Source organism: Brachyistius frenatus, unplaced genomic scaffold (genome assembly GCF_029030835.1).
Source record: "Brachyistius frenatus isolate BFR_SWC_R1_liver_20210118 unplaced genomic scaffold, ASM2903083v1 Contig_14, whole genome shotgun sequence".
Lineage (NCBI taxonomy): Eukaryota > Metazoa > Chordata > Actinopteri > Embiotocidae > Brachyistius > Brachyistius frenatus.
Genome location: NW_027210613.1, coordinates 607,644 through 623,636, shown reverse-complemented (window position 1 = coordinate 623,636; position 15,993 = coordinate 607,644). Strand labels below are relative to the sequence as shown.

General features: G+C 40.4%; 1 protein-coding gene across 1 annotated transcript in view; it reads left to right on the top strand.

The window, feature by feature from the left end:
* LOC138617778 (zinc finger protein 236-like) overlaps positions 1-15,993 on the top strand; it is a 60,400-nt gene that overhangs the window by 17,161 nt on the left and 27,246 nt on the right. Inside the window, exons 7-17 of the mRNA XM_069693041.1 lie at positions 1,876-1,998; positions 3,006-3,179; positions 3,547-3,724; positions 4,113-4,385; positions 6,857-7,060; positions 7,150-7,282; positions 9,429-9,689; positions 9,780-10,012; positions 11,611-11,712; positions 14,018-14,160; positions 15,141-15,244. Coding sequence (XP_069549142.1) covers positions 1,876-1,998; positions 3,006-3,179; positions 3,547-3,724; positions 4,113-4,385; positions 6,857-7,060; positions 7,150-7,282; positions 9,429-9,689; positions 9,780-10,012; positions 11,611-11,712; positions 14,018-14,160; positions 15,141-15,244 — 1,928 coding nt within the window. The remainder of the gene's footprint in view (positions 1-1,875; positions 1,999-3,005; positions 3,180-3,546; positions 3,725-4,112; positions 4,386-6,856; positions 7,061-7,149; positions 7,283-9,428; positions 9,690-9,779; positions 10,013-11,610; positions 11,713-14,017; positions 14,161-15,140; positions 15,245-15,993) is intronic.

Genomic DNA, 15,993 nt, shown 5'->3' with positions numbered 1-15,993 from the left:
TTTGTTTTGTGTCTGATATTTGTGATCAACCTACTTCAGACACAACTATATGCAATTTGACATTGATCATTTTCAAGCTCACTGAAAAAAGACCGTATACAGATAAGGTTGTATTTGATGACCTCAACCAATCACTGAGTTGAAAAAAGCTCGGCGCCAGGATGAACTGCCTGAGAGGTCAAATCTTTATCATCCTGCTATGCATATCATGGCATTATTTTTTTTTTTTATCCTGCAGAGGACAATGTAGTGGCGTTTTGACGAGAAGAGAGAAAAAAAAAAATCCCCACTTTACCTTTTCCACGTGTTTGTGCGTCATGGCATGGTCAGATTGCCTGGTCAGCACACAAAAATGGTCTGGTGGTAGGTTCTATGGAATTAATTGATTTAACCAGTGTAATAGCATCTGAAGGGCTAAATAACAACAACACAAGACTGCTCTTTCAAAAACTAAGAATACATTTATTTCACCACAGTGATGAAGCCAGCATTAAACCCGAGTGTCCTCGCACAACTTTGGTAATCGAGCAGTCTGAACTTATTTATGAATGATTCTAACCACTGATAGATGACTGCTGAGGTCAGCAAAATAATAGCCAACAGCATCAGGGTCATTAAATTAGATCATTAAATCGCTTTCTCTCTGCTCGTATAGAGCATCCTTCTATCGCTCTTGTTGACAGAAACTTCACTTTCCTGTTGTTTCCACTTTGTGGACTTGTACGTTGAAAAAAACTGAATTAGGGCCAGAAGTTCTATTTACAACCACGAAAAGCAAGCAAGGCTGATCCAACGTCTTCTATCGCTCCTCCGCTTAATTTCAGTGCCAAGCCACAGCCTTCATGCAGGTAAACTAAACGTAGCCTATCTGTGTCCAACAGATTCAAACCAGCACAAAAGCAGCTAAATTCAATCGTACCTTTCCTCAGTAGAGACTCAGAAAACAAGCGTAAACATGTTATGGGAGAAAATTTAAAATACAATGTTTCATTACTTTAATTTGTTCTTTTGTTTAAGCAATTTCTTTCATAGGATAGTCTAAATAAAACTTAAACTTCCCCCTCTTGGCGCCGGGTACAGAATAGAGATCCAGAATCCAGTACTCAACCGATGATCTGCCAGGCCTCGAGTTCTACCAACTGAAATCATGGCTGAGTTTCCCTGTCAAGTCAAACAGCCTGACATACTGTAGGTGGAGATAACATCATGATACACTTCTTCCTGTGATACAGCACTTTCAGGATGTTCAATGGAATGTAAATACTAAAGTACTGTACTCCACTAATTCTCGTTTTTACTCGACTACTTTTGTATAACAGCTTTAGTTACTTTTAAGATGATAGTTTTTCATACCTTTCCTGTCCAGTGTAAACCATGTATCTCCAAATACATTTTAAGATAGATTTACTGGATTAGCTGGAAAATAAGCATGGTTCTTAATGAACAGAAACATTGCAAATATAAATATCCTATGAAATATAATGCATTACTGTAGATTAAATTAATAAATAGTACATTAAAGTGTGAAAAATAAGCACAACCTTAAATAACTGCAACAGTACAATGCACATTAGCACAACAGTAATATCCATCCAAAAACATATATAAAACATGAAAGGGACCATTAACTGCATACTCTGTACTTTTATTGTTGATACTTGAAGTACATTTTGTTGATAATACTAACATACTTATACTTAGGTAAGGTTATGAATGCAGTAGTTTTGCTTGTAGTTGAGTCTTTTCACTGTGTGATATAAGTACTCTTACATAATTACAGGACCTGAATACATTGTCCACCCGTGGTTAACAGTGACACATATCCAAAGCAGCTAGCCGTAACGTCTTATGTGTCTGTTTGTGTCCTCTTTACAGACTAAAGGGGTCCCGCTGTTCCCATGCATGGACTGCAGCTGTGTATTTAAGAAACTGGGCAGTCTGAACGCCCACATCAGCAAGATGCACATCTCTGTGATCGAGGTGCCCTCCAGCACACCGGTAAGAGAGCACTGCTCAGAAAACATGAGTAAAAAGGTCGTGACACATTTCAGTCCAGCGTCTTCTTTGAGTATCTTCAGGAGTGCTCAGCCTCTTGACCCGCCTGGCTGAGGTTAATGAGGCATACAGCAGTTCATGCCACAAAATGAGCCAGGTTTTATGTGTTGGCATTCAGGGTCTTTGTTTTTAATCGCAGAGAAAGAAGTTAAAAGCTTCTCAAGTCATATTAATGGTACATTGCCGTATTAAAAAGGCTGCTTTGGCACACATTTTGCTCACATGATGTTGAATTTATGCGTGTTTGCTTATATCAAAATAATGTATCATTTGTTATTTTCTACCCTGTGTTAACAAGTAAGTCGCTGTGCCTCATTTAGTTGTCAGAATGAGATTTATTTAAGCAGCTCGTACAGCATGCAAACAGCAGACCAAAACAAACAGCACACTGCCAAATGCATTTGTTGTTGTATTTTCCTCAGACAAGACTCGTTTGATTTATAATTGTTGATAGCTTTAACTTTCTCCTACGGCATTATCACTGTTATTGTTTATCAAGAGGAGCACTCTCTTTTAATTATGTACTTTTAAACGATTCTTTGTCTGCCATAAAGAAATCCAGCTTGGCTCCTCCCACAGTTGAAGGGGCAGTCTAAAATGCAACGAACAGCTTTGCACTCTTCTAACAGAAGGTCTCCCTTGTTTACATTAACAGTAATAATGGGTTATCAATGTTTGGTCATGAGTAGGTTATTAATAACGATGTCTGATTGCTGTCTGCCACCATTTTGCCTTTGTGGAGATCATACTTGATTTCTCAAATTGTCAATGATTCAGACATAAGCAGACTCTGACATTTTCCTCAATAATCTCTAAGCCTATGCTCAATTCATGGTCCAGAGAGCCGCTAATAAAATGTATGCCTCAAATTCTTGCCCGTTTGTCACACTGCTCGTCATCTCTCTTGTTCCCCTCCGGTGCTCCCATTCCCCCAACCTCTCCTCCCACAGGAGACGGAGGCAACAGGTCAGGCTCCAGGGGGGTCAGAGGGCGGTGAGGGAGTGAATGATGTCATCCAGCAACTCATGGAGCTGTCCGAACAGGTCAGCGGGGAGACGGCCCAGCCCCAGCCTCCGGAGCCTGCTATCGCCATGGAAACTGCCATCAACCAGGACATCCTGCAGGTAAGTGAAGGACATTCATCCACATCAGATTAGAATAGTAAGGTTCCCACAATCCTCAGAATCAAACAAGATGTGTTCATTAAAAATATGACCTCTACCAGTCAAGAGGATATGAGGATAAACAGAAATCCTATTCAGACGACTCTGAGATTTTTCTTTTTTAGGTGCTAGCAAACACAACAAACACAAATATGCAGCCTCACACACATTTACACAACATTGACTGTCAATTTAGAGCAAAAGAAGTTAGTGGAGATGTTTATGTGGAAATAATTGGCAATACTTTGCGTTTGCAGTATGTTGTTAGAATCTGTTTTGGTGTGTTGTTTTATTGTCAAGATGTGGTGCTTCTCCTCTGTTTCTGCAGCAAGCCCTGGAGAACAGCGGGCTGAGTGTGGTCCAACCACAGAGTGACATCACATCCAGAGAGACACAGAACCAGGGCACCGAGGCCGCCGCTATAGAGAGCAAGAAAGTACAAGGTTCAGAAAAATCAGTCAGAGAGAAGAAGAGGAGCATTTTTAAGAAACCTATACAAATGCCAGGTAGGTGGGGTGGGGGATATTGCGCAAGTTGAGTGGTTCAGCTGTTTTGGTCGTGTCTCTTTGTGAAATTACTGATTGCATTTACTTCTGTCTTACATTTAAGCCCTGTTGCAGTAAGGATTACTCAGTAAATCAGACATTGAACCAACCAATTATAATTTAGACATCTGATTTAATCAGTTCATTAATCAAGTGAAAAGATCAAGCATTTGCAGTTTGGAAACACATTAAAAATATTTGCATTTCTTTATTGCGTTCCTATAATTAGCAAATAATGCCATTTATTTACCTGCTTCTTTATGAAGAAAATCAGTAAATGTTTTAAATAGAATGATGAATTATTTATTAAATGCAAAGACACTGGAAAGCTGCTTCAATCTTCTTTCAGGCTCCATCAGGGAGGAGGACGGTGTCCGCTGGCATGGCTGCCCATACTGCTCCAAGGAGTTCAAGAAGCCCAGCGACCTTGTTCGCCACATCCGGATCCACACCCACGAGAAGCCTTTCAAGTGCAAACAGTGCTTCAGAGCTTTTGCAGTCAAGAGTACCCTCACAGCACATATGAAAACGCACACGGGTATCAAGGCGTTTGAGTGCCAGTGCTGTCTGAAGTGCTTCTCCACTTCTGGCAGCATGAAAGTGCACATGCGGCTGCATACAGGTGAGAAGGAGGTCCACTTCATGGAAGGGTTACTCCTAAAGCCAAAGTAAAATCAACAATTTCAGTACACTTCCAGCACTTTAATTATCATAATCATGTCACTTCGAACACTCAGGAAAGCATACAGTGGGTACGGAAAGTATTCAGACCCCTTTAAATTTTTCACTCTTTGTTTCATTGCAGCCATTTGCTAAAATCAAAAAAGTTCATTTTATTTCTCATTAATGTACACTCAGCACCCCATCTTGACAGAAAAAAACAAATGTAGAAATTTGTGCAAATTTATTAAAAAAGAAAAACTGAAATATCACATGGTCATAAGTATTCAGACCCTTTGCTGTAACACTCATATTTAACTCACATGCTGTCCATTTCTTCTGATCCTCCTTGAGATGGTTCTACTCCTTCATTGGAGTCCAGCTGTGTTTAATTAAACTGATTGGACTTGATTAGGAAAGGCACACACCTGTCTATATAAGACCTTACAGCTCACAGTGCATGTCAGAGCAAATGAGAATCATGAGGTCGAAGGAACTGTCCAAGGAGCTCAGAGACAGAATTGTGGCAAGGCACAGATCTGGCCAAGGTTATGAAATAATTTCTGCAGCACTCAAGGTTCCTAAGAGCACAGTGGCCTCCATAATCCTTAAATGGAAGAAGTTTGAGACGACCAGAACTCTTCCTAGACCTGGCCGTCCAGCCAAACTGAGCAATTGTGGGAGAAGAGCCTTGGTGAGAGAGGTAAAGAAGAACCCAAAGATCACTGTGGCTGAGCTCCAGAGATGCAGTAGGGAGATGGGAGAAAGCTCCACAAAGTCAACTATCACTGCAGCCCTCCACCAGTCGGGGCTTTATGGCAGAGTGGCCCGACGGAAGCCTCTCCTCAGTGCAAGACATATGAAAGCCCGCATAGAGTTTGCCAAAAAACACATAAAGGACTCCCAGACTATGAGAAATAAGATTCTCTGGTCTGATGAGACCAAGATTGAACTTTTTGGCGTTAATTCTAAGCGGTATGTGTGGAGAAAACCAGGCACTGCTCATCACCTGCCCAATACAATCCCAACAGTGAAACATGGTGGTGGCAGCATCATGCTATGGGGGTGTTTTTCAGCTGCAGGGACAGGACGACTGGTTGCAATTGAAGGAAAGATGAATGCGGCCAAGTACAGAGATATCCTGGAAGAAAACCTCTTCCAGAGTGCTCTGGACCTCAGACTGGGCCGAAGGTTCACCTTCCAACAAGACAATGACCCGAAGCACACAGCTAAAATAACAAAGGAGTGGCTTCAGAACAACTCTGTGACCATTCTTGACCGGCCCAGCCAGAGCCCTGACCTAAACCCAATTGAGCATCTCTGGAGAGACCTGAAAATGGCTGTCCACCAACGTTCACCATCCAACCTGACAGAACTGGAGAGGATCTGCAAGGAAGAATGACAGAGGATCCCCAAATCCAGGTGTGAAAAGCTTGTTGCATCATTCCCAAGAAGACTCATGGCTGTACTAGCTCAAAAGGGTGCTTCTACTCAATACTGAGCAAAGGGTCTGAATACTTATGACCATGTGATATTTCAGTTTTTCTTTTTTAATAAATTTGCACAAATTTCTACATTTCTGTTTTTTTCTGTTAACATGGGGTGCTGAGTGTACATTAATGAGAAATAAAATGAACTTTTTTGATTTTAGCAAATGGCTGCAATGAAACAAAGAGTGAAAAATGTAAAGGGGTCTGAATACTTTCCGTACCCACTGTAAGTTACAGGAGATCGGTTTGAGCTCCCAACATTATGTTTTCGTTTTCATGACAGCCTCTATTATGTAGAATTCAGATATGTCACTGATTTATACAACAAATTACAAAAGCTTGGATCTGTGTAAATATAGCGATGCCGCTGCAAATAGAGCCTGCATTTGTCTTCATGTGTTAGCAATTTTTCTATAAATTTCCTCCGAGAGATTACTTTAAAGAATCTTCCCACAGACATGAAATGTCAGCACTAGTGTAAATACATACAACTGTAAGGGTTTAACTATGATGTGCATTAGTTTTTGTCTCTATGCTGCTATGTAATGGCACTGTCTATGCTCGGTCATGTGTTAACTCTAAGCTGAGGCTTTTTGATAAATATGTATTCCTCGCTGAGGCTTTGTGCTTTTACAGCTTCACATCATTGTCACTTTATTTTGTGCTGTTTTTTGAACGTATTGTCTGCTGCTAACTGGAAGGCTTTGTAAACTTTTGTAGCCAAATTTAAATAAAAGTATAAGAGCTTACTTTTTCGGTTTATGTGTGAGTTTTATATTATTGTTGAGGTTTGATTAGGGACAATAACTTAACTTTTTTTTTATGTATGTTTATGTGTTTTTTTTGGGGGGGGGATCTTTTGGTTTTTGTACGGTTATCAGAAAGTCAAATTCCCTAAATATTAATTCTCCAAAAGTGTTTTTTTTCCACCCACTTTTCCCAGGTGTGCGTCCTTTCCCCTGCCCTCACTGTGACAAGATCTTTCGTACGTCAGGCCACAGGAAAACACACATTGCTTCTCACTTCAAAAGCCTGCAGCAGAAGAAGCACAAATTTCCACGGAAATCCAACAAAGCCAAAGTGTCCAAAAGCAACCTACCTCTGCCTGATATCCCCCTGCAGGAACCCATCCTCATCACTGACTTTGGTAAGAGCATTTTTTGACAGGCAGATGCATGTAAATGTGGACTAGTGTTGGGTGTGTGTTCAAGATTGTCATCATGTCACTTTTAACAGGCCTCATCCCATCCCAGAACCCTCGACTGGCTTTCCAGCAGTACCTGGACGTGGTGAGCAATGACCGGCCATACAAGTGCCAATTCTGCAGTAAGGCCTATAAGAAGTCAAGCCATCTGAAACAGCATGTCAGGTAAAGCTACTTTGTAATACTCAGTATTTTTCAGTACATTATTTTCAGTACATAATCTAGCAGTTAAAGCATTATGACGTTTTGATGGCCAATAAATTTAGTTTTTATCAATCTACTGTTTTTATTTATATACATCAAATTACATTTTATGTAAAAATGTAACTAAAAAAGTCAGTGGTTGAAGTTGGACTGGCTATGAAGTCGCACCAAAAACAAATTGATGTAACTCTCGATATAAAGCCTAGTTTGCTCACTTAATACTTTTACCACCACAACCGAAAGGGCACATTGACATTCTGTCCATTTTATATGTTATATAAAGGCCAAACAGCTGCATTTTGTTTCAACAGAAGTTATGACCTTGTCTTGGTTTAAGTATGACTGTGGCAAATTTCGATAATCAGTAATGGACTCAATAAAACCCTGAATGACCCTCTGAAGTTCAGCAGAACAGAGGAAAGACCTGTTTCTAAGTGTTATCTGAAGGCAGCTGGACTTAAATGAGATATTTTAAGACGTTTCGCCTTTCATCCAAAAGGCGTCTTCAGTTCTGACTCAGTCGGGGGAGTTGCAGTTTATGAAACTTGCACTGGGGTTGTTAACACCATGACAGTTGTTGAGGCTGGGACTCGGTAACCCACCTGGCTATCATATGAGTCATTAGGGTCACATGATTCTTGGTGTGAATGGATGTTCCATTTTATTTATTATACTACAATTGTATGCAATTAATAGTGGTAACAGTGAACCATGTGTACAATATTCTGTAGGTATATATAAAAGTATATATAACATATTTCTATGCATTTTGGGATAAACATCCTTTGACTGGTGTGAGAGTATAAAAGGACATCCAGAAAGTTACAATAAAGTTGTTGCAGTTGTATTTGTTGTTTTTGGACAATGTCACATAGTGGAAATATTTATATAGAGAACAAAAGGGGGCCAAGTATGGAGCCTTGGGAAACACAGGTCAGTGGAGACATCATTAGCAACTGCAGTTTCTGTCAGGCAAGTATGAGTTCAGCCAGTTTAAGGTGGTATACTTGATATCAATCCTTTTTATGGTTGTTTCTGGGCCCAAGAAGATGAAGCTTTCTGATGGCGGTGACTTATTGCCTCCAATGTCAGGCCAACATTTCTATATTTCACCTTCATTACATTTTCTCCTTGTAATGGTATCTAACATCTAAGGGATGCATCTTCAACACTGGGATATTGTTCAAAGTCAGAGCAGTAAACGTCAAGAATCTACTTTAAACAGTTCTCATAAACTCAGATAATCATGTCAGACAGCTGCTGAGAATAATGTTCAGCTCGGTCAGTTTACTTAAGCTGGAGCTCATTGACAGAGAGCCAGGAGGAGAAGCAGCGGAGCAGAGAGACATGAAGACATGGTTCCAGGGGTGATGAATTCGATGAGGATGAGATGAAAGTGTCGAGGGAGGTGGGATTAAACTGATGCGAGACCGATGAGGGTGAAGGGAAAATACAAAGTAGTTAGCAGGTGGATAAAGGAACTGAGTCATTTTCAGTATTTGTCAGAGGACCCCTAATTCCCCAATTGTACTTTGAACAATATTTTTGCAAAACTATACACCCTAATTAATATCACACATAAATGAATCGTACAAGAACTGAGACTTTAAAATGCCCCTGTTAGTCATAGACAGAATATAACAAGTACTTTAATTACACAGCCACTCTAAAAATGTATGTGTTGAACTTTCTACCTTTTCTTTATGGAAAACTTCCGTCATTTTATCTTCATTTTAATACTGAAAGTTTTATTCCAACCTTTAGATGACTTCCACATCAGTATTCATTTTCTTTCCTGGCAGATTTAGATGTATAAACATCTGTTTGTATCTCAAACAGAGGATGCGTATCCACCACTACTGACAATTCCCTTGAATCATCCATAAAACTGGACGAGCAGCACAAATAAATGTGTTCGCTGAGTAATATATCGTGATGACAGCTCACACCAAACATGCAGAGTAACTTTGCACCTCGTTACGGAGGAAGCACTCATGTTTTCTGTTCTTCTTCATCCTCATATTAATTTTTTTTTTTTCTTTCTACAACATGTTACTGCTACTGAAACATACCTTTTTTGTTTACTAAAGTTCTTTTATTGTTCCAGGTCTCATACGGGAGAAAGGCCCTACAAGTGTGTGCAGTGCAGTCGCGGTTTCGCCTCCTCGGGAGTCCTCAAAGCTCACATCCGGACACACTCGGGACTAAAGGCATACAAGTGTCTGATGTGCGACACAACGTTCACCACCAGCGGCAGCCTGCGGCGCCACAACACCACTCACAGCGATCTGCGACCTTACATGTGCCCTTACTGCCAGAAGACATTCAAGTCGTCGCCTAACTGCAGGAAGCACATGAAGACACACAGGTTTGAATTGTTTTGTGCATAAATTTCATCAATCAATCATACATTTAAATTCTTAGGTCCTGACTTTCTTATCCTGTCCTGTCAAACCAGGTATGAACTGGCTCAGCAGCTACAACCCCAGACAGCAGAAGATCCCCTTGGAGCCGGCACCGTGGCCCATGATATGCAAGTGGAAATAGAAGGAGACTCTCTCCAGCAAGCACCTGCTACCACGCAAGAGCAGCAAAGCATGCTGGGACTGGGCCATGCAGAGGTCGTGAATGGAGGCCAGCAAGTGACACTGGAGACGCCGCTGACTGACCAACCACTAGTACAAGGAGAAGGTAAGAGCAGCTCAATGGATGCAAACCGTGGAGGGAAATATAATAGAGACCCTGGAATCTCATATTGCCAAGAAATGTAACCGAATGATACGTTACAGAATTTCTCCATGATCTGTTTGTTCAGTAAACAAACACTTCACTTTTACAAAATATATCAAAAACACACCGCCTCCAGTGGAGCTTCAGCAGAAGTAATAGAATGACATTTAACCTCCCACACACACACACACACACACACACACACACACACACACACACACACACACACACACACACACACACACACACACACACACACACACACACACACACACACTATAACGAGCGTGATCTGGTCTCTGAAAAAAATCATTTGAAAGGCTTCACTGTTCTTCAGAACCAAACAGAGCAGCCCTGCTGACCATTGAAAACTCCACGTTTTTCTTATTGAACTTTTTTGCTGCTGCTTCACAGTGAACGTTGCTTGAGCACCAACGTACCTCAGTTTTAACATGCACGACTGCAAACAGTCTTGTCCACAGTTATCAATATTGCATGACATGTTAATATATGTAAAGACAGAAATTAAAACATTGTTAAAATTTAACGTTCATAGGATGTAGTATTTTTTTTAATGTAATTCAGAAAAGCAATGCCACTGGCAATGAGCAGGAGCTGGTTTAACCTCCTGGCTTTTCTGGAGGGTTTGTCAACTTGGTCTGAAGTTTCCCATGTGGTTGCTTTGAGCAATATAACTATTAAAATATTTGTATTTATTCTGAAACTCTTCTCAGTTTGCATAACTCTGCATGATGAACTGTGTAGTTCCATTCGCAATCTGCTGGCAGTTCACCTTAAAGTTTGGACCAACATCCATGTTTTTGTTCCATTCTATACATTTGATCTGGTTAGTTTTTGTTTCATACGTCACATTTTGTGAGCACACTTATAAACTTTGCATGACATACCAACTTAGTTAGCAGAAGGTGTGTCAATTCAGCTGGTAGGGAAAATTAATGAACAGAGTTTTTATTGCCACTCTATTATTATTATGATGTTTTGACCAGCACGTATAGTGATAAAATAAGTTCCTCTCATAAAAGGTTCTAAGTTGAAGCTTTTTTCTGTGTTTATTTAAGCCGAGTTTTAATTTAATATCGTACGCCATTCCAGTTAAATACTCTCCTCCTCTCCTCGTGTGCTACCGTCGTTCAGTTTTTCTTCTTTTCCACTTCTTTTTTTTTCTTCTGTGGTTTAATGAATGATGATACGTTGCCTCAAATTCCTGTACTTGGTCAAAACATGACAGAGAATGTTTCCACACTGCAAATGAATCAAACTATGGTTTAGTTTGGTTCTGACCGAGACCACCTCTCTTAATCGTACTAAATTTTGGGTCCTTTGGTCATAACTGTGGTCTGAGCCACCTTTCACACATGCTAATTTGGTTCAGACCAAACTTTAAAGTCCGAAGGTCTCAACCAAACAAGGCTGGTAAGGAAACACCCTTGAAGTCTGCAGTATTTTTTTTAACCTCAGATAACAGCTGAACAGTGAAAATCTCTTTTTTTTTGAGTACTTAAACCAAACTAACCTGCTGCTTTGCATCTCTTTGACAGACTCATATGTGACTACCCAACATGCTTTGCCTCAGAATATCAGCCAGTTTGAGACCCCGGCACTTCCTCAGCCTGCGTTTGACCAGCAGGCTCTAACACAAGGTACAAACACAGACGGTGACGCAAGTTCTGTCTAACATCTGTCATTGTAGATCAGCAAAATCAAACATAAACACTGTTGATGGAAAAAAAACTTTCTTTCAGTTTCACTTGAACAGACTCACTACAACTCCCACCACAACAAACCCAATAGTTGATTTGGTCCCATTACTTGTACTATCTGTGAAAATGACTTGTATCTCTCTGTTTCCATTCTGTCCTCTGACCTGCACAACTCTTAAGCCAATGTGGGACTCCGAAACCTTTGGCCAACTGCTTCACTCCCACCAACTTACTTACCAAATTCCCACCATGCCAACCGAGTGCCGTTGCCAGCCGGCATCCGGTGTAATTAGAGCAGTGGAATTCTGGCAGCTGCTGCCGACAGCAAAACAAAACGGACATAAAAATATCCCTCAGGCAGATTTACCTTTTTTAGTTCCCTGAGGAGGTGCTAGAACCTTTATATCTGACCAGAACAGGCTTGGAGCGCCATCATTTTAGTGATGAAGCCTCATGGCCTTGTGCTATATTTTCAAAGGCACAAACTTTATATGTGTGCATTTAATCCAATTTCAACCCCCGGTGTTCTCCTGTCAGGGCTGAGGCATTATTATATACTCTGGTTGTAGTGCTACAACTAATGAACCTGATGCCTGCGGTTCTCTGTGGGAAACTCTCTATTGTTTTCTATTTGCACTGTGTGCTCAGAACAGTCACCTTCCATATCGCAGAATCTCATTTGGTGATAAATAGTTGCACCCCTGAGTTCCCTGGTGCTCGAGTTGTGTTTCATTTGAGATTCACACACCGGATCTGCTGCGAAATCACCGGCTTTTAAAAGCCTCATGGAATGAGTGCACCCACATTGACACTTTGTTCAACACTGCAGACTTTAAAAAAATCCCCCAGAGGAAGCCGTGGGTGGTTTTCATTGGTGGGTTCTGCAGTAGTTTAAGAAATATTCAGATGTAGGCACACATTTAAAAGTGTTTGAACAGATTTGAACTTGAACTTTGAGAATAGAGATTTATACATTTCAGTTATATTAGAACAAACTCGGTTAAATTTAGATTTAATATTGAAACGGAATTTCAAAGAGTCGTTTTAGTTTCATAGACCAAGCCTGTTTTCTTCATCCATCACGGTATCACGCCAAAGTGTTGGTCGACTACATACTGTGTCAGTGTCATATTTTGCTCTGCCGAGGTGTGAAAACAATGTGGTTAGGTTTACAAATTAATTACACTTGGTTAGGTTTAGGAAAAGATTTATTTAAAGAAATCCATGGCTCTTTCTCACGGACTCCAACACCAGTCTTCCTGGGAGAAAGTCCTGTGTTTGATCCATCCAACAACCCCCATACTACCTCCCTATTTAGACTGTATCTGTTTTATACTTTGTCAAATTACCTCGGTCACATGACCTCCTTTCTCATCCCTTGAACACTCGGCGGGCAAAATGTGACATTGACACTATCTTCTAGTGGAATAACGGGTGTATTTCATGCTTTGGTGTGATAATGAGAGACTTCCCTATGGCTGCCTATTAAAAGCAGATCATTCTACTTGCCGTGACAACCATGCAAAATGTTTTGCATGCTGTTACAAAACGATGAATATCTATTGGTACAGATAATGAATAGCTGGGACAGTTCCCAAGTAGCATGTGCGCTACCTACTCATAGAACCCAACCTCAGCAAAAAACACATTAAGGCATGCTTTTGTATATAGGAACACAATGATGGATTACCGTGACACTTAAGCAGTTGTTGTTCTTTTACTCTGTGTATTAACAGCATATCAGCAGTTCAAAAGCTTTTACTTTGACATTTCATTTTGTGTTGTTTTTTTTACTCAGTTTCTGCTGCAGGCTGTAATTCCTGTGCCAGCGAGGTAGCTCAATGAATGATGCTATTATGCTCAATTTTCAGTTATTTAAAAATCAATAAGAGCCATCATCTCTCTGGTGTCAGACTGCTATTTTGTTATGCTGTGCTGATGCCAGATGAACACATTTAACAGATTGAATAATTTCCAGTATTACTTATAATAGTATGATAATTATACTGTATTATTCTAGAGAAGGACGTCCGCTTATTGACTTATAAATCACATTTGTGCTGACTTGGGGGTCAACTTTTGTTACCAAATGCTGTGTCATCAGAAAATGTATTTTTTTGGTTGATTCTGGGTTTTTTAACTAATATCTAATTCCACATACAGCAAATCTTGCCGTCTGCCAATGCGAGTACCGTTTGAATCCAAACGTTCAGGTGACTGATTACTCTCCACTGGCTCCCTCCAGGCTTCACCATCACTGAATCGAGCTACAATCAGTCCCAGTTCTCCACCGTGCAGCAGCTGCAGGACTCCAGCACCCTGGAGTCTCAGGCCCTGTCGTCCAGCTACCACCCCCCAAACCTGCTCCACGTTTCCAGCACCGAGGTGGTGAGTTCTGGGTCCAACGTTAGCCTGGTCTTCAGTTCTGTGATCTTTTTCTTTTGTTGTTTTTAATATATTCACTGGCAATTATTTTTTAGTGAAGAGATTTGAGAGCGATTTCAGTCTGTTTGATGACAAACTTACACCACAAACTTCCCTTATAGAACAGATAATTAGATTACACTTGGAGCAAGTAGCTGCTTAGATTTGTATATTGCAGATCATAATGAAAGTACAAATCAGTGGTTTCATCTACTGGATGTGTAGATAGAATTGTTTTGGTTGGACTGGTTTAATCAGTGAGTGATACTTTTTTTAATTTTTTTTTAATTTAGTTTTTACATCTTCTTTTAATTCATTGTTTTTTTTTTATACTGATAATATATTTAAAAAAAAGTCCCAACTAGTGACTTGGATGTTTTGGGAAACACACTTTGTTTTCTTGCTAAAGTTTAATGAGACAATTGATGCAAGTTCTCATTTTTGTGTTAAGTAAAGAAGGCCCTTAGCCTAGCATAAACACTTGACTCACTCAAACTATATCTAACAGAACATCTTAAAAACCAAAGGTCCTATGAAGAAGTATTGTTATTTTGTAAACATGACGTGCTATCTGTGTAGATGGTAATGTTAAGTGTAAACCAAATTAGCTTTTTGTTTGGTTTAATAGGACAAACAGACGAGGTTGATCAATACAATCAATACAACACGTAGCTCCTCCTTAAAACTACAAATTGCCATTTATTTGTGTACAGCTTAAACAAATGAGTGTTAATAAGAGCTTTTAAGAGCTGATAGTGTATTTTTTTTTAACATCATTAAACCCAAGCAAACTTTCCCCCTGCTTCCTGTCCGTCAGGCTTTTTATTAGCTCCATGCACACATAAGTGGTTGTTGGTCTACTCATTTAACGAGAGGATAACAGTATTGACCTTATAGTTGTTTTAATTTGAGTACATGTTGCCGATTTATCTTTCTCTGTCCAGACGAACGGACTTCTTCAACAGAGCAGTCAAAATGAGCTCCAGCTGACGGCAGAGGCGCAGGAATACCAGGACGACAGTGAAGACAACCCCAAGAGAGCCTACAGGTTCAGTTATTTCTTTGTATGTGTGTGTGCGTCTGTGCGCGCTCATGCCTGGCTTTAGAAAGTCCTTCCACCTCATCACATTCAACCATTTGTAAAAGCATCAGAAGTGGTAATCACATCTTCACCCTTCATCTGTCTTCTTTACAACACCTGCATTTCTCGGAGGCACTATTGCCCACAGGTCTTTACAGATAATTTTAAAGCTCTGTCAGAATAGATGGGGGACGTTTTTTTTAACTGTTCTCTTCGGTCTCCTCACCAGCCTTTAGTGGTTAAGTGCAGCATTGGAACAGGACATTCAAGGGCATTGGGTGACTTTACCAGATCCGCTTCTGTTACATTGGCTGAGTGATTGGGGTGATTGTACTAAAAAATAAATCTGTGCTCCATTCTCTATATCCTCATCACTCAACAAGCCTCCTCCCATCTTTATGCTGCCTTAACCCCGCTCCACTATAGACCAGTATTCACCATGAAATGAGCCACAACTGGCATTCAGGCTGAGTTTAATTTTTGCCCCATCAAACAAGAACATCTGCTTTCAAAGTTCCTTGAGAGCAGCTTTACAAATTCCATGTAGTTCAAGCATGGTTTCTGTCTATTCATGCCATCATTTAGGGATAATTGCTCTGCAGCGCTCAGGTCTGATCTTCACCGTTAATCAGGCTCAAACTTCTGATAGCCTCCTCTTTGTCTTTTGTCCTGGTCATCTTCCTGTCTGTCACATGTGCTCAGTGTGAACCTGCTCT